The sequence below is a fragment of the Berghia stephanieae genome, chromosome 11, assembly GCF_034508935.2.
Source record: "Berghia stephanieae isolate SIO BIC M18660-M18661 chromosome 11, UCSD_Bste_1.3, whole genome shotgun sequence".
Lineage (NCBI taxonomy): Eukaryota > Metazoa > Mollusca > Gastropoda > Nudibranchia > Aeolidiidae > Berghia > Berghia stephanieae.
The window spans coordinates 32,239,586-32,264,611 of NC_088370.1; the positions used below are offsets into that span (position 1 = coordinate 32,239,586).

The window sequence follows — 25,026 nt, forward strand, 5'->3', positions numbered from 1 at the left end:
TAAAATAAAATGAAAAAATAACTTGTATCGTCTGTACTCATTTCGTTAGTATTTAAACCCAAGTCTGCTTTGGAAGTCTCAAGTTAAAGAACTCTTTGACAGGTCGGAGGTCATTTCAATCTACCGATAAATGAAGTAAATATTTTCTGGACATTTTTTTTTTAAAGTGTTTTTTTCTTTTTTTTTTTGTTAATGAATAGCACTAACTTATCTGAACCCCCCCCCCCCCCTCCCCAAAAAAAAAATATTAAAAAATTAAAAACTCACGTTTTTATCATTTGGCCTAAAACTGGTTCTTTAAATAAATATCGATCTATGAAAATGACCCTCATCTTGTCAAAAACTCTCAAACCTGGGACTACAAGGACGACCTTTTACTGAAGTCCCAGTTTGAGAGATTTAATTTGAAGGATGAGTTTTCTGGCCAAAATTGAGATAACACATCTATTTTTTTTTTTTTTTTTTTTTTTTTTGTCAATGTAAAGCACTAACTAACTCTGAAAAGAAAAATCACGTTTATTTTAAAATTTGGCCTTAAAACTGGTTCTTTAAATATCGATCGATTAAAATAACCCTCCTCTTGTCAAAAAGCCTCGAACCTAGGACTTTAAAGTAAGACTTTGTTGAAGTCCCAGGTTTGAGAGTTTTTGACAAAATGAGGGGTCATTTTAATCGATCGATATTTGAAGGACGAGTTTTTATGGCCAAAATTAAGAAAACACGTGGGTTGTTTTCAAGCCAAAATCCGAGCAGTCTTGTCTGATGTGATCCAAATTATACGCACGGGAGGTAGAAAGTGAAAATCACAGGTTTTCAGAACTTGTAGACAAAACAAAACAAAAAACAACAACAAAAAATGGCACCCAAAAGGAAAAAAAATAATATGTAACCCACTAGCCCAATCTGGTGTTATATCGGGGTGGACGGGGTGTAAAAAAATAGAATTTGTGGCCAAATACAGGGAGAATTGGGTTGGGTTTATATATTGCGTTAAATAGAGAGGGAGAGAGAGAGAGAGAGAGAGAGAGAGAGAGAGAGAGAGAGAGAGAGAGAGAGAGAGAGAGAGAGAGAGAGAGAGAGAGAGAGAGAGAGAGAGAGAGAGAGAGAGAGAGAGAGAGAGAGAGAGATTACGGCGTTTGCAACATATTAAGGTCATATCAGCGACAGTAAAAAGGAAGACATGGGATAGTAAAAAGTTCTAGAATTACGATTAAAGCACCCAAGAAAAGGTAAGACAAAGGGGAACTGGGAACAAATAGGAAACAGATGTAGATTCCAAGAGCACACTATCAATGTACTTAGTTTGAGATCACCTATAAGTCTCATCCACACACAAGCACAGGTCGCAACCAAGAGGGATACACTCAAATGTTTACAAATTATATATAATATGTAAACAAAACAATACAGTGCATAACAGAGAGATGGTTTACAAAGTAAAAAATATCATCTCTCAAAACAATAACTATGCATCTGACTGTTACCCTCCCAGCTAGGACTCCTGCCAGGGCGAGGACAAAACCAAGTAATCTCATTCCAAGACAAAGATAGAAAGCATGTTGGAAAACAGATATAATGGAATAGAAGGCACAGTATGTACCCCCCCCCCCCCTCCCCTGCCCACCATGGGAGGTCAAGAAAGAGAGAGAGAGAGAGAGAGAGAGAGAGAGAGAGAGAGAGAGAGAGAGAGAGAGAGAGAGAGAGAGAGAGAGAGAGAGAGTAATTCCCTAAGGTTCATTATGTCAAAATGTTCATATTTTACATCGTTTTGACTTTACATTCACTTTTCTTTATAAAATTCACTCTGACGAAATACTAGATAGAGTCTGTGGGTCACATATTATGCCTGGAATGCCCAGAAATAAGACCTGCCAACTCTGTGTTATGGGGGGGGGGGGGGGGGGGGGGGGGCGGCGGTGAAAATATCAGGCTTGCCAACTTGGAAATTCAAAAATGTATAATTTTTTTTTTTTTTTTGTTTGTTTGTTGCTTTAGGTCTCTTCCAACACAATTGAGGTTATATGAGAGACCGCTGAAACAAAAAAAACAAGCAATCTAACAAAGATAGTACAAATGTAAATCAAAATCATAATCTAAAGATATCATAAGCTAAATTATAAATAACCAAGAACAAACAGGCAGAAGATTTACAGAAAAAAATATCCCCTGTCAAAAATACAATCACAAACCAAAGAAGCAGGATAGGCTAGTAAAGAGAAGAAGAAACGACATCACTATCGGATCGTACACCCATGCGAACATCATAGGTATACGATTCAAGGGTGATGCTCCCATCCAACCACCCGCAAATGTATAATTCTTAGGAGATAAAAACTGTAGTCACTATAGTTAACTATTAGAAAATCAACAATTTTCTTTCACGAGGAATTAGTAAAACTTCAAAATCCTGACAATTATGTAGGTCTGGCATCAACTTTCGTTTTGAATAAGTTTTAATGACATGGAGAAGCTCGTGAACTTCTGAAATTGGAGCCACAATGTCGTAATTCTACGATTTTAAAAAATAGTTGGCAGGTCTGAGAAATAAATGATGAAATGAGATTTAATTCTGATTCTTGCTTGAACGGATGAACTTTGAACTTTACCATTTTCACAACCTCATTAACCCTCTCCTTACCACCCATAAAAAAATCGTCACATTCGTTAAGATATAAATCAACAATTTATACCATTCCAATTCTTTTGTATATCACAGAATTTAAAGAAAAGTTTTCGCCATAGCTATAAAAACTGCGATGTAGAGCTTATAATTTAGTTGAACAATATTACATATCTATTTCCAGATTGGGTCGTGTGATGTTTCAGAGAAAATTCTGAAAAACAGCTGGTATGGAGAGAATTAAGAAATGGAAATACATATGTTTTGTTTGTTTTTAAGGGTTTTATGGCGCTTGCAACACATTAAGGTCATATCAGCACCAGTAAAAAGGAAGAAAATGGGATAGTAAACAGTTCTAGAATTAGGCAGACAAAGGGGAATTGGTTCAAATAGGGAACAGATGTAGATTCCAAGAGCACACTATCAAAGTACTAAGTTTGAGATCACCTAAATTCGCATCCAGACACCAGCACAGGCCTCCACTAAGAGGAATACACTCAAATGTTTACAAATCGTATGTTAAAAATGAAAAGAGTAACAGTACATAACAGAGAGATGATTTACAAGGGGAAAAAATATCATCTCCTAAAACTATAGCTACACATTCGACTGTTTCCCTCTCAGCCAAGGACTCCGACCAAAGTCAGGACAAAACCAAGCAATCTCATTCCAAGACAAAGACAGAAAGCAATTGGAAAACAGATAAGAGGGGATAGAAGACACAGAAAGTACCTCCCTGCCCACTATGGGAGGTATGGAAATACTTACGTTAGATTGTTTTGTTTTTGTTTTTTTTTAATAAGAAATTTAACGACTCTTGCAAATGCTTTTGGGTGACCTCAGTACCGGCTTTAAAAAATAAATTAATTAATCAATAAAAATAATTAATCAATTAAAAATTAAAATTAAAGAATGAAACAATAGAAAGATGTTGGGGGATGGTCAGAATATGATGGAGCAAGAGTTTAGCTGTGAACACAAATAAAATAAAGAAGAAAAAAAGACGAGTAATGTTAAATGCCTATATACATATTGTAAATATTATATATATATATATATATATATATATATATATATATATATATATATATAATATATATATATATATATATATATATATATATATATATATATATATATATATATATATATATATATATATTATATATTATATATATATATATATATATATATATATATATATATATATATATATATATATAGTTAAAATAGAAAATGACAAATGAAGATTGTGTTACCAATAATTACATTGAGTTAATCCCAGGGCATGGTCGGTCATCGTGATGTCCTGAGTTCGACTAAAATGCATGTCGTCACTATTTGGGTTTTTAAAAAAAAATTACTAATAACATAAAGCAAAAAAAAATTTTAAAATATCGGGACCAGAGTGACGCTATCCACACGTTGCGTGTAGTTCGTTCTAGTTTGTTTGTTTTGGTATAAAATACATACAAAATATCTAACATATCTAGCATGATATCATGTTTTTGTTTTTAAGGGTTTTACAGCGCTTGCAACACATTTAGGTTATATCAGCGCCAGGAGAAAGAAAGAAAATGGGATAGTAAAAAGTTCTAGAATTACAATTAAAGCACCCAAGAGAAATAAGACATAGGGGAACTGGGAACAAATAGGGATCAGATGTAGATTCCAAGAGCAGACCACCAATGTACTTAGTTTGAGATCACCTATGTCTCATCCGGACACAAGCACAAAATCCAACAAAGAGGAATACACTCAAATGCTTACATTATACATTAAAAATAACAAATATAATAATACATAACAGAGAGATGATTAACAAGGAAAAAAATATCATCTCCCAAAACAATAACTATGCATTTGACTGTTTCCCTCCCAGCCAGGACTCCGGCCAGAGCCAGGACAAAACCAAGTAATCTCATTCCGAGACAAAGACAGAAAGCATGTTGGAAAACAGATATAAGGGGATAGAAGACACAGTATGTACCTCCTGCCCACTATGGGTATCCAGACGTTGCGTGTCGTTCATTCTAGTTTGTTTGTTTTGTTATAAAATACATACAAAATATCTAAGATATCTAGCATGATATCAGATGTCGTCATCGATTTCACATATCAAAGAATAGAGTATTATTATTATTCTCCCAAATTGATTTAAAATGATCACGTTGACTAAAATCTGTATGTGGAACATTTTTTTTTAAATTTAGAAACGTATAGCATGCACATTTGTAAACAAATTTCCTTTCTATGGGGTGAATAAGGTACTTATCTTATCGTATATCATCTTATCGTAAGCTAAAAGTTTCACATAAATATCAACAAAAAAGTGTCGACACAGTGCATAGTAACGAAGGATTTCAACACACTTTTGTATGAACTAAAATCATGATTGAACCTAAAAACACTTGATAGTTCTAGTGTTATTGTTAATTTTTAAAAAGACAAATATAATATAGAACATGATTCATAATTCATACCTTTTAGAATTTTTACGTGAAAGTCCAGAAAGGAGTTTGGTCAGCACATACATCATATATATAAATATAAATATTTCAAGTATAATTATGATCAACTTCTACAATATTGTTTCAAGCATTCGTTCTCATCAGGAAGTCTTCCTGTTCAGAGCAAATACTCGAAACAGTATTGTAGAAGTTGATCATAATTGTACTTGAAATATTATATAAATAGCTACTTTGATCAAAAGTTGAGGACTATTATTTCATGGTTTATGTTTTTATAATATATATATTATAGCTGAAATCAATATGGATAATACTGGCTTACTCTGGAAATAGATGTCTTTAAAACTTTGCCCAGAAAAATCGTCCTTCAAATATCAACCGATTAAAATGACGATCATCTTGCCAAAAAAACAAAAAAAAAACTCTCAAACCTGGAACTTTAATAAAGTCTCAGGTTTGAGAGTTTTTGACAAGAAGAGGGTTGCTTTAATCAATAAATATTTGAAGGACGAGTTGTTTGGCCAAAAAAATAAAGTGTCAAATAAATGTAGATAATTGATTACATTGACAAAACCTATAATCTAGTTTGTTTTGTTTTTAATGGTTTTACGGCGCTTGTGACACATTAAGGTCATATCAGCGCCAGTAAAAAGGAAGAAAATGGGATAGTAAAAAGTTCTAGAATTACAATTAAAGCACAAAAGAAAAGGTAAGACAAAGGGGAATTGATTCAAATAGGGAACAGATGTAGATTCCAAGAGCACACCATCAAAGTACATAGTTTGAGATCACCTAATAGTCTCATCCAGACACAAGCACAGGTCCCAACTAAGAGGAACACACTCAAATGTTTACCAATCATATAATATGTAAACTAAACATAATACAATGCATAACAGAGAGATGATTTACAAGGAAAAAAATATCATCTCCCAAAACTATAACTATACATTCGACTGTTTCCCTCTCAGCCAAGGACTCCGACCAAGGTCAGGACAAAACCAAGCAATCTCACTCCAAGACAAGTACAGAAAGCAATTGGAAAACAGATAAGAGGGGATAGAAGACACAGTATGTACCTCCCTACCCACTATGGGAGGTAGGAACCCCACCCAGCTATAATCTAGTATTTCTTGTCAAAGTAAATTTTTAAAATCACATTTTAAAATCTTGCTCCTTTCTTTTTGTTTTTAAAGGGTTTTACGGCGCTTGCAACACATTTAGGTCATTTATTTCAGCACCCGTAAAAAGGAAGAAAATGGGATAGCAAAAAAGAAATTCGAGAATTACAATCAAAACACATAATAAACAGTAAGACAAACGGAGAATCGGTTCAAATTAGGAACAGGTGAAAATTCCTAAAGGACGCTATGAGTGTACTTTGTCTTAGATCAACTAAAAGTCTCACACAGACACAAGCATAGCCCCCTGTTATACACTCAAATCTTTACAAATCACGACACAAATTCAAACCAAAAATTACAATAGTACAAAACAGGGAGAAAATTTACAAGGAAAAAAAAAACACCTCCCAAATTCAACACTATACATTTGACTGTTTCCCTCTCAGCTAAGGACTCCGTAAAGGGCCAAGACAAAACCAAGACAAAGACAAAAATAAAAAAAGCAACTCAGAAAACATATAGGGGGATAGAAGACACAACAAGTGACCTCCTACCCACCATGGGAGGTCCAAAATACCCCACCCAGGTAGTATCTCGCTCACCCCGACTTCATACCAGTCCGAAGCAGAGTTTCGTATTTTGAGGTTTTGGGGCCACAAATGTTTGTGAGTTTCGTTTGAACTATAATCCTCCAACTCTCTTTATAATGAAAAAAGTTTCATGATTTACCCGATTTAAAACAACAGATCTGTGATTTGGCAAAAAGAAAAAAAAAGAAGAAAATATATGAAAACGTCACAAAACTGTCAATAACATAGACAAGAATAATTACAGTAAAACCTCGCTTTGTAAAAAATCTTTGACTCTGTCGGGATCGATTAAATCAACTGATGATATCTGAGGTTAAATATTCATTGCCAAAATGAAATACGATATTATTATGTTTTGTTAGAGTGAAGTATAAATGGGATCATATTGACAGACACTGTTTAATTAACGAGGTTTACTGTAAAACAGATCCTCTTTGCCTCTACAGTGTAGTGTAAGGTTTTACGGTAAAACAGATCATCTTTGCCTCTACAGTGTAGTGTAAGATTTTACTGTAAAATAGATCATCTTTGCCTCTACAGTGTAGTGTAAGGTTTTACTGTAAAACAGATCATCTTTGCCTCTACAGTGTAGTGTAAGATTTTACTGTAAAATAGATCATCTTTGCCTCTTCAGTGTAGTGTAAGGTTTTACTGTAAAATAGATCATCTTTGCCTCAACAGTGTAGTTAGTGTAAGGTTTTACTGTAAAACATATCATCTTTGCCTCTACAGTGTAGTTAGTGTAACGTTTTACTGTAAAACAGATCATCTTTGCCTCAACAGTGTAGTTAGTGTAAGGTTTTACTGTAAAACAGATCATCTTTGCCTCTACAGCGTAGTTAGTGTAAGGTTTTACTGTAAAACAGATCATCTTTGCCTCTACAGTGTAGTTAGTGTAAGGTTTTACTGTAAAACAGATCATCTTTGCCTCTACAGTGTAGTTAGTGTAAGGTATTACTGTAAAACAGATCATCTTTGCCTCTACAGTGTAGTTAGTGTAAGGTTTTACTGTAAAACAGATCATCTTTGCCTCTACAGTGTAGTTAGTGTAAGGTTTTACTGTAAAACAGATCATCTTTGCCTCTACAGTGTAGTGTAAGCCTAAGGTGAAATGGGACCCATTTTCTCAAGACACAATATTTTTGTCAGGTTGATCCCGGTGCTAAAAAATTGGAAATTGTAGCCAAAAACAATGAGACTTGGCTTGAATTTATATCATGTTTTATAGATAGTATGCACTTGGCTAAGCAGCTCACAACATTGCCATCCGGAAGTATAATGGACCAACACACAAAACTCTGTGTAACCATGAACTTTTCTTGTCTGGATAATACAGTTAAGTGAGAATTACTCATAAACGTGGATGGCAAAAACAATAACAAAGACCAGAGTGATGTCATCTTCGTTCTATCTATAGGGGAGAATCAACCCTCTCCTTACCAACTGTGGGGGTCCCAATAGCTCAGTTGGTAGAGCACCCGCTTCATACGCAAAAGAGACCAAGATCGATCCTGGGTGCAGTCCACGATTTTTTCTGACCCCACTCCCTTGTCCATCCAGCAGTGGATAAGTAGCTGAGTTTGTTAGATTTGGCAGAAAGTAAATTGCGATAGCCTAGCATCCTATCCACAGGATAGCAAGCAATTGCTATTGTCTGTTTCACGCTATAGATCAGTTTTAACTGCATACAATTTGATGTTTAACTCACTCAACTCTAAAACCGACTATATACGTAGTATACCGGGGTTTACTTTTACCTCATCCCTATTTATTACATTTTTCTGAGACAAATTATAGGCATAGTATCAAAGCTAATGTTTTTAGTTTTTGCATGTTAATGGTAGTTGAATAAAACTATCTATGCACATGCTCATTTTTAATGCACTTTATTCCAATTTTGTAAAGTAGCAAAAAAATCTCTAGGATTGAGTGAGTTAAGCATCTTTGTCCATCCAAACGTAATACCGTTCTGAGACAATGGGTGACAAGTGTTTTTAAAAAATCAGATCCATTGGTGAGTAAAAATCATAAATCGATGGTCGGCAGATCAAAGCTCTGAATTCTGGTTTTTCACGATCGGCGAAGGATCAAAACTCTCGTCTACATAGAGCTTTTCGCACTATGTTTTATTTAACTTGATCCGACGACCATTGAATTAAAAAAAAAGCAATTTTTACTCCAATTTTGGTCTTTAAAAAACCCCTGAAAATACAATTAAAAAACAAAACAAAAACACAACCCCCCCCCCCCCCCCCCCCCAAAATAATCCAGAATTTGTCCAAAATTGGCTACCCATATCATATATGTAAAAAAAAAAAAAAAAGAAGAAAAATTCAACAATCATCAATAATCATAACAACACACATGGAGTAAAATGGCAGGTGTGTAACTTTCACATATATCTCAGCTGTTTTTGTTTTTGTTGTTTAAAAAAACAAAAAAAACAACAACCTTAAATATTATCATGGAGTAAGATTCACACTGAAAATGTGTTCCAAAGAAAAATAAATCCATTGCCAATACAAGCAATTTTTTATTTTAAAAACACAACTAAGTTCAGTGTCAAAAGTGTTTCCTCCATTACATGAAGACATCATTTGCACCTTGCAGGGCTCAACCTAATGCATGCATAGCATTGGCTGTAATACGGCCCTGTGATGAGGGGTCAGGGCCGGCCTGTCGTGTTGGGGGGAACTTGTCCAGAAAAATGGATTAGATGAATGAACAAAACATAGGCTGGCAGAGCATCGATCCGACACAGCTACCGCCTACATTTCCGAGTCGAACATCAATTCGGTTTATTATAGTACGGCGACAGCTTTCCACCAGCTGTCACTTCCTCATAGCTAGGTGGAAGCTCCTCCTCGGCATTGCCGTGTGCTTGCCCCTGTGTGGATGCGTTAGAGGATGATGACTCGGGAGCAGCGGGTGCCGTTGGCTGAGGCTGAGAACTCTCTCCATTCCCAATCATTCCGTAATAGGTCAACGTGCTCGACCTGTCCTCGTTTTGATGTAGTTGTTGTTGGTTATGGTGATTGGGTCGAGGTGACCTCCTGCCAGGACTGTGCGACTTATGACGATGATGATGATGTTGATGATGACGATGATGATTATGGCCGCCGTCTCCAGCGGCCGACGATGATGAGTGCGTCGTGGCCGTTTCCCGGGGTGAATTTCTTCCACTGTGGCTACCTCGCTCCAAACTTCTCGAAGATGCTGAGTCGTGATTGTCTGCGACGGAGAGTTGATGCAGTCCGTTGGCTTCCTGATGAAGGTTCTCCCCTGGCTGCTGGTGATAAGGACTGGCGTAGTATCTGCTTCCGTTTTGGCCCGTGTAGTTGAGGTTGGCAGCCGTGTTGTTATTGACGAGGACGTTATTGTTACTGTTAGCCACGCCCTCGTTGTCACCGTCGCCACCGACAATATCGGGGAAAGAATGCGGTTGGGAGTTGTTGCCCCTAGAATGCCTGCCTAAAGACGACGTATACGGATCCGCTTGCCAATTGTCCATTTGTGAAGCAGCTGTCAAAGGATAGTGGTCCGATGGGTGGTTGTGGGATTGAATGTCTCCAGCAGGGTGTCTCACACGGCCATGGTTAGCGGGTGCCATGCTGGTGAGCTGCATTGCCCCGGCCTCATCCCCCCGCCGCTGCGCTGCAAAGTATTCCATATATCGATGGAACCGACTCATGACTGGGTCAGAACCGTCCGGTGATCCAAACCATCTTTTTGCTGCATTTGCCAGGTCTCTCGGTCCAGCTGTCTGAAAAATGAAATTGATGAGAGAATTTTCAAAGAGTTTGTCGGATGGAGTCCAAAAACGAGAAAATCAATCAAAAATTTTTAAAAATTTAATTCAGACTTGACTAAAGGGGGTGAAGTGGCCGAGTGGTTAAGGCATTGTACTGTGACCCAGAAGGTCCCGGGTTTGAGCCCCACTTCAGGCATTTTCGGGTTTTTTTCCTTGGGCAAGATTATTAACCCCCAATTTGCTCACTTGGACAACATGGGTGATTCCTGTTGACATCAGGCATCTTGTTTGATGAATTATCTATATTCCTTCGTGGAATGCCTAGTGAACGATATCTTATGATGTCGTGGCGGAAGGATGTAAGTTTATTTTTTAATTGACTAGTGTAGGTAGTGACAGGTACTATAAGACAGCTTGTCTGAATAAGGGTTACAACAGGTGACTTCTGATGTCTGAAATGAAATTTTGGTTCCCTATGTGGTCTAGTGGTATGACACTCGCTTTCGGATCGGAAGGTCCTGTGTTCGAGCCTCGCACTCGGCGCATAGTTGAGTCCTTGGAAAAGGCTCTTTACTCACATTCTCTCACCGTACTCAGGTGTAAAATGTACATGGCCGTTAACAGCAGTGTCTTTGTCCGAAAAAATTGTAATATCGCCTATGAGGCGGCATGTCCCGTCCTACATGTTAAATGTTGCTGTTGATCAGGGACCCCTTGTAAAACGATTTGAGCACATTTTAGTGGATATTGCTTTATATATAGCTCATTTATTATTTATTATATGGCCTGTGTGGCTTTGTGGTCTTGTAGTATGACACTTGCCTTATGACTGCACCTGGGATCGATCTTGGTCCCTGTGCGTGTGAGGCGACTGCTTAACCAACTGAGCTATCAAGATCCCCACATAATAATATAAATAATTCCAAAGGTTTTAGATTTAAAAATTGGCTACTGGATTTTGTTGATCAGTACAATCGAGATAAGGTGTGGGTTTTTAACTTGTGGCTTGATGGGCCAGCTTGAAATTGTTTATTTGTTTTTAAGGGTTTTACGGCGCATGCAACACATTAAGGTCATATCAGCGCCAGTAAAAAGTAAGAAAATAGGATAGTAAAAAGTTCAAGATTTACAATTAAAGCACCAAAAAAACCGCTAAGACAAAGGGGAATTGGTTCAAATAGGAAACAGATGTATATTCCAAGGGCACACTATCAAAGTACTTAGTTTGAGATCACCTAAAAGTCTCATCCAGATACAAGCACAAGATCCCACTAAGAGGAATACACACAAATGTTTACAAATCATGTGTTAAAAATACAAAATAACAATACAAACCAGACAGATGATTTACAAGGGAAAAAATATCATCTCCCAAATATAACCATACATTTGACAGTTTCCCTCCCAGCCAGGGTATCCAGCCAGGATAAAACCAAGTAATCTCATTCCAAGACAAAGACAGAAAGCAAGTTGGAAAACAGATATAGGGGTATAGAAGACACAGTAAGTACCTCCCTGCCCTCTACAGGAGGTCAGGAACCCCACCCAGCAGCTTGAAATCCTTACAGATTGAATCAATACTTACCCTCGTATCATTGGTGGCCAGAACTCATCCTCAGCCTGGCCAGCGGTCATTGTGGCTTGATGGGCCGTCTTGAAATCCTTACAGGCTGAATCAATACTTACCCTCATATCATTGGTGGTCAGAAATCACTCTCGGCCTGGCCAGGGGTCATTGTAGCTTGATAGGCCAGCTTGAAATCCTGACAGACTGAATCAATACTTACCCTCATATCATTGATGGTCAGAAGTCTACGTCTGACCTGTGACATTGTGGCTTGATGGGCCAGCTTGAAATCGTTTATTTGTTTTTAAGGGTTGTACGGCGCTTGCAACACATTAAGGTCATATCAGCGCCAGTAAAAAGGAAGAAAATAGGATAGTAAAAAGTTCAAGATTTACAATTAAAGCACCCAAGAAACGCTAAGACAAAGGCGAATTGGTTCAAATAGGAAACAGATGTAGATTCCAAGGGCACACTATCAAAGTACTTAGTTTGAGATCACCTAAAAGTCTATTCCAGATAACAGCACAATATCCCACAAAGAGGAATACACACAAATGTTTACAAATCATATGTTAAAAATACAAAATAACAATACATACCAGAGAGATGATTTACAAGGAAAAAATATCATCTCCCAAAAATAACCATACATTTGACTGTTTCCCTCCCATCCAGGGTATCCAGCCTAGACAAAACCAAGTAATCTCATTCCAGGACAAAGACAGAAAGCAAGTTGGAAAACATATATATGGGTATAGAAGACACAGTAAGTACCTTCCTGTCCACTATGGGAGGTCAGGAACCCCACCCAGCAGCTTGAAATCCTTACAGACTGAATCAATACTTACCCTCATATCATTGGTGGTCAGAACTCACTCTCGGCCTGGCCAGGGGTCATTGTAGCTTGATAGGCCAGCTTGAAATCCTTACAGGCTGAATCAAACCTTACCCTCATATCATTGGTGGTCAGCAGTCTACGTCTGACCTGGGACATTGCAGCTTCATAAGCCAGCTTGAAATCCTTACAGGCTGAATCAAACCTTACCCTCATATCATTTGTGGTCAGCAGTCTACGTCTGACCTGTGACATTGTAGCTTCATAAGCCAGCTTGAAATCCTTACAGGCTGAATCAAACCTTACCCTCATATCATTGGTGGTCAACAGTCTACGTCTGACCTGGGACATTGTGGCTTCATAAGCCAGCTTGAAATCCTTACAGGCTGAATCAAACCTTACCCTCATATCATTGGTGGTCAGCAGTCTACGTCTGACCTGTAACATTGTGGCTTCATAAGCCAGCTTGAAATCCTGACAGACTGAATCAAACCTTACCCTCATATCATTGGTGGTCAGCAGTCTACGTCTGACCTGGGACATTGTGGCTTCATAAGCCAGCTTGAAATCCTGACAGACTGAATCAAACCTTACCCTCATATCATTGGTGGTCAGAAGTCTACGTCTGACCTGGGACATTGTGGCTTCATAAGCCAGCTTGAAATCCTTACAGACTGAATCAAACCTTACCCTCATATCATTGGTGGTCAGCAGTCTACGTCTGACCTGTGACATTGTGGCTTCATAAGCCAGCTTGAAATCCTTACAGACTGAATCAAACCTTACCCTCATATCATTGGTGGTCAGCAGTCTACGTCTGACCTGTGACATTGTGGCTTCATAAGCCAGCTTGAAATCCTTACAGACTGAATCAAACCTTACCCTCATATCATTGGTGGTCAGCAGTCTACGTCTGACCTGTAACATTGTGGCTTCATAAGCCAGCTTGAAATCCTTACAGACTGAATCAAACCTTACCCTCATATCATTGGTGGTCAGCAGTCTACGTCTGACCTGGGACATTGTGGCTTCATAAGCCAGCTTGAAATCCTTACAGACTGAATCAAACCTTACCCTCATATCATTGGTGGTCAGCAGTCTACATCTGACCTGTGACATTGTGGCTTCATAAGCCAGCTTGAAATCCTTACAGACTGAATCAAACCTTACCCTCATATCATTGGTGGTCAGCAGTCTACGTCTGACCTGTAACCTTGTGGCTTCATAAGCCAGCTTGAAATCCTTACAGACTGAATCAAACCTTACCCTCATATCATTTGTGGTCAGCAGTCTACGTCTGACCTGGGACATTGTGGCTTGATAGGCCAGCTTGAAATCCCCCGTTGTAAACCCCAGTTCCTCCAGCCTTTTTTTCCTCTGTTGAAAAACAAAACAAATCAAACTAAAAATAACTAGAGCATTTATAAATAGCGCTATATCAAATTAACGCGCTCAAAGCGCTTTACATGGGGTCCCCTGACCAACAGCATCGTGTAACATATAGAACGAGACATGACGCCTGCTATAGGAGATATCATTTTTTTTTTTTTGGGACAGAGACAACTCCAACCAAGGAAAGGACAAACCAAGTAATCTCATTCCTGGACAAAGATGGAGAGTAACTCGGAAAACAGATATAAGCAGACCTGCCAACTTGGAATTGGAAAAGTTCGTAATTTTCAGAGGTAACAACATAGTAGACATGAAACTTCCATTAAAAATGACCCAATTGTGTTTAAACACATTAAATTAATGCTTTGAAGTCCTTTATACTGTAGCTCTGGCAACAAAACTTTGTTTTCAAGAACTTCATTGAATTAAAGATCTTTATATAATTGTCAATGAGGACCAAAAATTTGTATTTCTACGAAATTAATTGATATGACATAGCTAGATAATATTGTAGTGAACTCCCTAAATTAAAGTGTTTAAGTACACTGAAAGGTTCTAATGTTATTATAGTCCTTAAATAATAGAAACCTTAAAAATGCTCACAATCCTCAACAAAATGTGTTCAATGAACGGAAAGGCGTAAGAATATGCATTTTTATGTATGGTTGGCACCACTGAGTTAGTTAAGAATAACAAAATTAAAATTTTTTAAAGAACCCCAAAAACTGGCACCATTTCAAATGGATTTCCAGTTGATATTCCTCACCTGTGCATACTGATGTTGTTGGTAGCAGATTAAACAGACCAGCACCACTAAGACGGGAATAGGGATACAGCAGATGGCGATGACAGCACCAGTGGCTGAAAAACAGAAGGAGAATGTAGACCTTTTTATTGCACCTCGTTTGCCTTGTTCTATTTCACTCAAGAAAATAATTTAACTCTTTCAGCGCCATTGGCCACACTGTGCGGCCAGAGCAGAATCTGTTCTACTGGTCAATATCCACATAGTGCGGCTGGTCTTGAAAGGCAAAATCATTAATGTAATCCAATCCTACTTTCCTACTTACATCAAAAGTACTATAAATTGAACCAATGGTATCATTTCTATCATCAGAACATTCAATTGGCCTTAGGGGGGGGGGGGGGGGGGGGGGGTATTTTAATTGAGATTTTCACCAAATTCATTTTAATATTCAATTTATTAGAGCCTTCACTACCCGACTACTTGAGATCGCGGGTCCAACACACACAACCTCTGCGAAGTAAGTTGGCCAGCAGTTAAGCTTAATAGCCAATATTCTCAACACAAACATATAACAAATTTTATTTCTCTATTGTCTTCTGGCACATTCCTACTCACTTCATCTCTTGTTGTTATCAACATAAGTGCCTGCTCCACTCACTTTTCTGTCTTACATAAAGAACAGAAAATTTGGGACCAACAAGAGGTGTTGACTTTAAGCAGACGTTGACTTTAATTCTCTCTCTTTACCAACCACAATAAAATTATCACATTTGTTTGTAGTAAGTCAACCTTTCTTAAAGTCAACCAACAGTTCTGGTCTGATCTGGTCTTTATCAGGGTTGAAAACGGTAGGGGCTGCCTGAAGCCCGTGATCGTGAAAATACTAACGAAAGAGTGAAAATGGGAAGGCTTAGTGTGGGAACAAAACAGACAATGGACGTTTCGGGTACAAACCCTTCGTCAGCACAACAATACACAAATTAGCGTGGAAAACAAATAAAATAAATGCCAAATGACTCGTATCATCTGTATTGGTGGAAGTTATTTGGCATTTTATTTTATTTGTTTTTCACGTTAATTCGTGTATTGTTGTGCTGACGACAGATTTTTCCCGAAACGTCCATTGTCTGTTTTATTCACATACGAAGTCTCTCCATTTTCACTCTTTCGTTAGCTTTATCAGGGTTCCACTGTAAAATTCTAGAAATAAATAACTATATAATATAACATAAATCCCTTTATTCATCCCAAATGGGGAAATTTGTCTTAAGGGAAGACTCAAATAACCCAGGCGTCAGCCGCAGTGCAGCGCCGCAAAGTGAGCTAGGGCGAGGTGACTTGCTCAAAGCCACACAGCGCTGCTGCGGGTGATCGAACTCAGTACTTTTCAGGTATGAAGCAAAGACCGTACTGCTGAGCCACGCTGCCCCATCATAAAATGAGTAATCATTTCATAAATTTACTGTAATTATAATAAAGAAAATATAAAAACAATCAACAGAGCACTTGACACAATTCAAATAGCCGACAAATAATACATATTATACAAGGTGTCCAAGATTTCAAAGACAGATTATTCTTAAAATGTTATAGATATTTGCATCTGGTTTTTCACCATGTTCTAGGAAAAAGCCAAATATTTATTCCCACTAGCAATAGATCCACAATACATCAACAAATTTACCAAAATCAATACGAACTTAAAAGACGTCATTTTTCTATCCATTTATTTTGGAATCGCAACAAAAATCGCTTGGTCGACGGGATTGGGATCATTCTCTGACACTGACACAATGTGTGTGGGATCATTCTCTGACACCGACACAATGTGTGTGGGATCATTCTCTGACACCGACACAATGTGTGTGGGATCATTCTCTGACACCGACACAATGTGTGTGGGATCATTCTCTGACACCGACACAATGTGTGTGGGATCATTCTCTGACACCGACACAATGTGTCTCCGTAAATTTAGATTATACTATTATTTTAATGTAAATGTCGCTGCTCGAAGCTCGAAGAAATAAATAACAATGTGAAATTGAATGTAAGCTTCAATCAAATTACAAAAACAGATCAAAAGGACGATTCGGGTTTCCCCTTTATCAACAAAACAGGATGAATGAGATAAGATTTATTTATTTATTTATTTGTCTATATTTTAAAAAAAATCATTTTCCTGTAATGTTCAACCAAACTGGGCTATGACTATGAAAGGTTGTTGAGCGACCTCTGACGATTTTGTTTCATGCCATCACATTACACAAATAGATTTGTGTCGCACATTCACCATTCCTAAATAGAAGGTGACAAAAATTATGCCTTTTAAGTCCATGTTCATTTTGCTAAATTTGGTGATGTATTGTGGGTTGATAACTAATTTGCATATTAAATGTATGACTCTTCCTTAGAAGATGGCAGCAGCTTCTAACGGTGCTCACACTACTATGTTTTTATGTTTTTCAGTGTTTTACGGCACTTGCAACACATTAAGATCATATCAGCGCCAGTAAAAAGGAAGAAAATGGGATAGTAAAAAGTTCTAGAATTGCAATAAAGCATCTAAGAAAAGGGAAGACAAAGAGGAATTGGTTCAAATAAGAAACAGGTGTAGATTCCAAAAGCACTCTATCAAAGTACTTAGTTTGAGATCACTAAAAGTCTCATCCAGACACAAGCACAGGTGCCCGCTGAGAGGAATACACTCAAATGTTTACAAATCGTATATAGTATAAAGAAAGCATAATACAGTGCATAACAGAGAGATGATTTACAATGAAAAATATATCATCTCCCAAAACGAACTATACATTCGACTGTTTCCCTCTCAACCAGGGCATCCGGCCAGGACCAGGACAAACCCAAGTAATCTCATTCCAAGACAAAGACAGAAAGCATGTTGGAAAACAGATATAAGGGGATAGAAGACACAGTATGTACCCCCCTGCCCACTTTGGGAGGTTAGGAACCCCACCCAGTCACACTACTATGTTATGATGATCGACCCAATCAGCAAATTCCGTACCTCACTCGTACACTCGTCGTGAACCCACCCGGAATCTTCGTCACAACACACCGTTCAACTAGATGCTCTGCGGTTTCGGGCTTGTTACCACAACGGGTACATATTTGGACAGGTAAAAAGTCCCCACTGATGGAGCGAGATGGCGAAAACTAGAGGCAAATATCTATAACGGCTTCAGAATAATAAGACTTTGAAATGAGGGGAAGACTTTATGGACACCTTGTATATGTTAGTTTGTTTCATGACGGATTTGTGAATGGTTGCAATAATGGACCCCATATGACCTTTTGCAAATATTATGACCTGAAGACCTGATGACCTCAAGGTCTATTTTTGTCTTTACTTACGTAGTCTTTTTGTATCATAATCATCATCATCGCCATCATCATCACCATCATCATCATCATCTTCATCATTAAAGATATCTGTCAAACAAAATAAGAATATAAATAAATAACCAAATAAATACATACATAATAAAATAAATAAATAAATAAATAAATAAATAAATAAATAAATAAATAAATAAATAAATAAATAAATAAATAAGTAAATGAAGATACACAATAAGTAAATGAAGATACATAATAAATAAATGAAAAAGATTCCCTTCTAGTCATCCTACTTTGGGGAAACAGATTAGCTGGTAGAGTTGGAATAGCTCTCACTCCATGTGCAAAGAGACCAAGCTCATTCCTGTGAATATTGTTTTGGACCACGCTGTCCACCCAGCAGTGATTGGGATAACTGGGTCTGTTTAATATGGAGGAAAAGACTTTGTCATAGACTAGCGTCCTATCCAAAGGGTATCAAGCAATTTCTGTTGTCCATTTCACGCCATAGAAACCGGGATAAACTCCAGGGTTCCCAAGGCTTTATTTTCAGAATCATAAAAGACCCTATACAGTTTTTTTCCAGACCTATATTGACACATACAAAGCATGCACAAGGCAATACATTTGACTCAAAAGCTTAATTACATACCATTAATTAAATGGTGTGTTGACTTTTCTTTTAATGTAAAGAATATTGTGTCTCCTCTAAATCAAAGCAGTGAGAACAATTTCCCCAAGTACAAATTCGTCAGCTTGAATATGAATTAATGCAGCAGCATTAATTCAGCTTTGAGCTTTTTATACAGCGCAATATCCACTAAACATGTTCAAAGCGCTTTACAAAGGGTCCCTGACCAACAGCAACACTTAACATGTAGGACGGGACATGACGCCTGTTAGGCAATATTACCATTTTTTTCGGACAGAGACAACGCTGTCAACAACCAGGTACTCATTTTACACATGAGTATGGTGAGAGATTGTGAGTACAGAGCCTGGCTCGAACCCAGGACCTTCTGATCCGCAAGCGAGAGTCATACCACTAGACCACATAGTTTTATATGTGGACTAGTGCTATGATATTTGGGTCTTTATTCACATTCCCTCACAATTTTCATGTGTAAAATGAGTACCTGACCAATAATAGCATTGTCTCTGTCAAAAATAGATTGTAACATCGCCCAACAGGTGTCATGTCTCATCTTATATGTTTAAATGTTGATGATGGCTTGGAACCCTTTGTAAAGCGCTTTGAGCATGTATTTTTTTGTTGTTGTTTGTTTGTCTTTTTTTTATATTCAACTACCACTATCATGTAAAAATGAAAAAAAAAAAACAGTAGTTTTAATAATATGTAAATAATTTGTCTCTGAAAAAAAGATGGTGTCATAAAAAAGATGGTCGGTGTTAGGGTTAAATGATTTAACGTTGATAATGTTGATGTAGATTCCAAGAGCATATCACCAATGTACTTAGTTTGAGATCACCTATAAGTCTCATCCGACACAAGAACAAAATCCAACAATTTTGTTTTTGTTTGTTTTTAAGGGTTTTACGGCGCTTGCAACACATTAAGGTCATATCAGCGCCAGTAAAAAGGAAGATAATGGGATAGTAAAAAGTTCTAGAATTACAATTAAAGCACAAAAGAAAAGGTAAGACAAAGGGGATTGGTTCAAATAGAGAACAGGTGTAGATTCCAAGAGCACACTGTCAAAGTACTTAGTTTGAGATCACCTAAATATCTCATCCAGACACTAGCACAGGTCCCAACGAAGAGGAAACACTCAAATGTTTACCAATCCTATAATATAATCTGTAAACTAAACATAATACAATGCATAACAGAGAGATGATTTACAAGGAAAAAAATATCATCTCCCAAAACTATAACTATACATTCGACTATATCCCTCCCAGCTAAGGAACTCCGGCAAGGATCAGGACAAAACCAAGTAATCTCATTCCAAGACAATGACAGGAAACAATTGAAAAGCAGGTACAGGGGGATAGAAGACACAGTAAGTACCTCCCTGCCTACTATGGGACGTCGGAACCCCACCAAGAATGTTGATAAGAATGAAGACTGTAGAATGAATCAATAAAGATGAGAGAAGATAGATTAAAATGGTTTAGACATGTAAAGAGACGAGAGAGGGAGTACATGGGAAGGAAATTATTGGACTTACAAATAGCGGGAAAGAGGATAAAGGGACACCCAAAGACTAGATGGTGGGATAAGGTAAAGGATTATTATAAAAAAACTGAGCCTGGAGGAAGATGATGCGCTGAACTGAGATGCATGGAGATGTGGCATTCATTATGGCAACCCTGCAAAATGGGGGATACGCTGAAAGAAGAAGAAGAATGAAGACTGACCTTGACAATACACAAGACAGGCTGTGAGTCCCAAGAGAAGCAGAAATGTGTTGACAGTCGACATCTTCTTACCAAGCAATCAACCGCATCCACTGCAAGATAAATTCAGAAATAAATAAAGGAATATAAATTAATTAAGGGGACCCTGATAGCTCAGTTGATAGAGCACTCACTTCACATATGCAAAAGGACCAAGATTAATCCCAAGTGATTTTGAGATTTTCTTTTTTTTCTGACCCCCCCCCCCCCCCCCCCCCCCCCCCCCCTCCTATCCACCCAGCAATAACTGGGTAGCTGGTTCTGCTAGACCTGGTAGTAGGCTTTGCAATAGACTAGCAACCTATCCTAGGAGTAGCAAGCAATTGCTATTGTCCATTTCATGATCTAGAAACTCCTTTGTCCTTTGAATCCTAACCCCTTACTTTACTTTTCAATTGGATATTTTCTGTACTTTACAGGGTGTACTAATTTTTTGGATAGGGTGTACTGGGAATGCACAACATGCCGAAAAAAAACAATATAGTCACTCTATTATTTTTAAGCAACTTCATATAATGTCATTGATACATCATGAGTGGTTGATTATTTTCCCCACATTTTCAAATGCAATTTTCGTGTAACATAGTAAAGACTGGTGTTTGCTAGCTGTACCTCAGTTGAAAGTGTGTACGATTTTTTAAAAGGTTGACAAGCACTGACCTAAAAGATTCAGCACCTAGATTTCAACACGTGTTTGTGTTGTTACATTGAATTGGGAACCATATCAATGCCATAATAAATCATTCATCAAGACCGACGTGTACATATATGCAGGTCTGACATCCGATTACATTACAACAACGGGGATCCCCAACAATGAGCCCATAAGGAATTGGGTTATCAGACCTGCAAATAAGTGCACGTCGATCAAGACCTTACTTTGCAGGTGGGTACAATTACAATTAAAAAATAAGCTGACTCACTGACTGATCTAGATTGGCTAAACTAAGTAGCAATGCCTAAACTTAAACCAATAATTTCAACTTAAAATGTTGACTCCATGCCAAATGCATAATTTCTTCTTTGCGGTATATTCTATGGAACATTAAATATTGGCTCCCTTAAATATTACTCGGACCCGACGAGTGCTTATTCGCAGGTCTGGCTCATTGTTGTAATGGGAATCTAAAAAAAAAAAAATATACAACGCAAAACATTGTCCATTACAACAATGTTAAATTAAGAACATAATTGCGTTCGGGTGTCAGACCTGCGTATATAGATGGACACGTTGCTCTGCTGACCGCATTTTCCGAGGACACCGACCTGTTTGAAATGAGTCAACACAGCAGTCCACCAATCTTTATATTTTATCATGAGTTGCTATAATTATGCTGTGCATTCCATCACATTATTCACATGCTGTTCTTTTGCATTCTGTATCTTTTTGCTTCATCGACGCCTTACTGGGACCACACTGAATCTAAACAAACCTCAAAACATTATGTTCTCAACACTAAACAACACACTACACATGTGTGTCCTTAAATGACACGGCTGACGGCACTCAACAGTGGAGCAGGGTTGCCAGAAAGTATTTTATAAAAAATCCAAAACATTACGAAAATGATCGAGATTTTTTTAAAAATCTAAATTTAAGAAAGAACAATGTTTAGATTACCGTATTACCTAAAGAAATAGATAAATGTCATCCTTATCCTCTTTCTCCACCTGTCTCGGGTCTACACCAACATCTGAATCAGATGCTTTGGATGCGCTTACTTTTGGTGTATGTACAAGCGTCCACAGTTTTGGACTCAAATCGTTAGATCATTCTTTTTGTTACAATAACATCTTTGCAACTCTATATAAATGTGGTTATCTAAAAAATGTTGCTGCATGAAAAAATATATAATTTCAAACATTTCTTGTAGGCAAATTAATCCAAAAATAATCAAAAAATCCAAACTTAAAATGACAATCCAAAGACGTCAAAAGTAATCCAAAAATTTAAAGGCAGTTTGGATTAAAATAATCCAACCTGGAAATCCTGCAGTGGAGCTCCGCTGGCGATGCGGGCAATGCAAGCTTAGGTTTCTTGACACATAGTTTATGCTTAACATGCCAAACAAACTATTGTTGGTGAGTAAACATTGATAGACGCTATAACCTTTGTTATTATGCGGTCACGTCGGTCTCTTATCACATCAATCCATTGTCTACTGATATAAGAAGTCACTGCATCAATCCCAACGACCTGCACTCATGAATTGTCAATACAAACGGAGAGCAAAACGATATTTTAAATAAACATGCGAGGAAGCACGCAATTTTTTGTTAATTAATTGTCTTTTTTTAAAGTAGGAAATCATCATCACACGAGTCGAAAGAGTGAAAATGGAAAGGCTTCGTATGGGAACAAAACAGACAATGGACGATTCGGGTACAAACCCTTCGTCAGCACAACAATACACAAATGAAAAATGTTTTCCACGTTTATTTGTGTATTGTTGTGCTGACGAAGGGTTTGTACCCGAAACGTCCATTGTCTGTTTTGTTCCCATACGAAGCCTTTCCATTTTCACTCTTTCGTTAGTATTTTACGATCACCGGCTTCAGGCAGCCCTTACCGTTTTCTACATCACACGAGTCGCTCAGGCTTGTGAATTAATGTAAGCTTCATGCCATCATTAGACTGATATCGTCGGCTGATGTACAATTGGGAGAAAACGGGGTTTTTCTTTTTCTTCTACTATTTTAAAAGAATTATTTTGCCAAGAGAGGTCGATTTCATTCACGTTCTTGTTTATAACCAACCAACCATGCTTGATCGAGCACATTTGAAGGTGTGTCACAAATTCCATGTTTTGATTGGTCAAAAATCTACTGGTTAATAGATAGTATGCAGATGACGTCAATCAGGCCTTTGTTATTGTTTTTGCCATCCGCGTTTGTGAGTTGTTCTCACTAAACTGTATTAACCAGACTATAAAAGTTCATGGTTACACAGAGCTTGTGTGTTGGTCCGTTATACTACCGGATGGCAATGTTGTGAACTCCTTGGCCAAGCGCATTCTATCTATAGGGAACAAAAGTGCTTTGTCAAAACACTGGTTCGAATCTCTTTGGAATTGTGAAACCAGTCTTCCGGAAGACTGGATACATACCTTGTAAAACCGATCTTCTGGTTTCAGAGCGACGTGTACAGATATGCAGGTCTGACATCCGCAATCCTTATGGGCCAAGTTTAACTTTGTCGTAATGGACAATATTATTTTGCGTCATTTTTTTTTTTTTTTTTTTTTTTTTTTTTTTTTTTTTTTTTTTTAGATTTCCATTACGAAAATGAGCCCATAAGGAATTGGGTTATCAGACCTGCAAGTAAGTGCACGTCATGTCAGAGTGATATCATCATATGTGACCCTTCGCTTCAAAACGGTATTAAGTCGGGATGATTAAGAGGCTGAAAATGGAATTTAAGCCAGAAATATCATGCTGAAGTTGAGTTTAAATGCTTCATAGAGGAGAAGGAATATCATAGTTCACTGTGCTAAATACCAACGTTTCATATTTTTGACGACTTTAACTATAATTTTACTTTTTAGCATCTGATCCATCTCGACTTAATACCGCTTTGAGACGAGGGATCACATATTTTTTAGCTTACATCAGTGCTGATCGTCAATCCATCCTCGCTCTTTTATACCCCGTAATCATAAGAATCTGCATTATAATATACATCCAGCCCAGGGCCCTACTATAGTACTATAGTAAGGCCCTGATCCAGCCACTAAAATAGTTATGCCACCTTAGGCCCAACGTATGATTCAATATGTAACCTATTCATCGTTCATTACTCACTCAGGAGAACTGGTTACACACTTCCAATGAGTTTTGAACCGGAAGAGAGGAAGCTGTGACGTCACGACTTCTCTGTCCTATTAAGATTTGGGGAAAGCAGAGCTGCCAAGCTGCCTATATTTAAAAAATCGTAGTTTCCAAGGGGGGAAAAAGGTCACAATAAATAGTAGATATTAAAAATCAATTATTTGCCCTCAGCATAATCAAAAATAAATGTGCTTCAAAGTCTTGTACGGCTATGTGGTCTAGTGGTATGACACTCGCTTTCGGATCGGAGGGTCCTGGGTTCGAACCTCGCGCTCGGCGCATAGTTGAGTCCTTGGAAAAGGCTCTTTACTCACATTCT

General features: G+C 37.7%; 1 protein-coding gene across 2 annotated transcripts; it reads right to left on the reverse strand.

Moving 5' to 3' along the window:
- Positions 1-6,268: 6,268 nt before the first annotated feature.
- On the reverse strand, positions 6,269-22,363 carry LOC144956637 (uncharacterized). 2 transcript variants are annotated; one of them, XM_078887276.1, is made up of 6 exons: positions 22,146-22,363; positions 20,841-20,932; positions 18,474-18,551; positions 15,117-15,211; positions 14,225-14,335; positions 6,269-10,568 (listed from the first exon to the last, which is right to left on the reverse strand). In XM_078887276.1, the coding sequence occupies exons 2-6, from the start codon at positions 20,902-20,904 to the stop codon at positions 9,594-9,596; spliced, it is 1,323 nt and encodes a 440-aa protein (XP_078743402.1). In that variant the 5' UTR covers positions 20,905-20,932; positions 22,146-22,363; the 3' UTR covers positions 6,269-9,593. The 2 variants fall into 2 exon arrangements, with proteins under 2 accessions (XP_078743402.1, XP_078743403.1); XM_078887277.1 differs by having other exon boundaries at positions 9,480-10,568; positions 22,090-22,303.
- Positions 22,364-25,026: the final 2,663 nt, after the last annotated feature.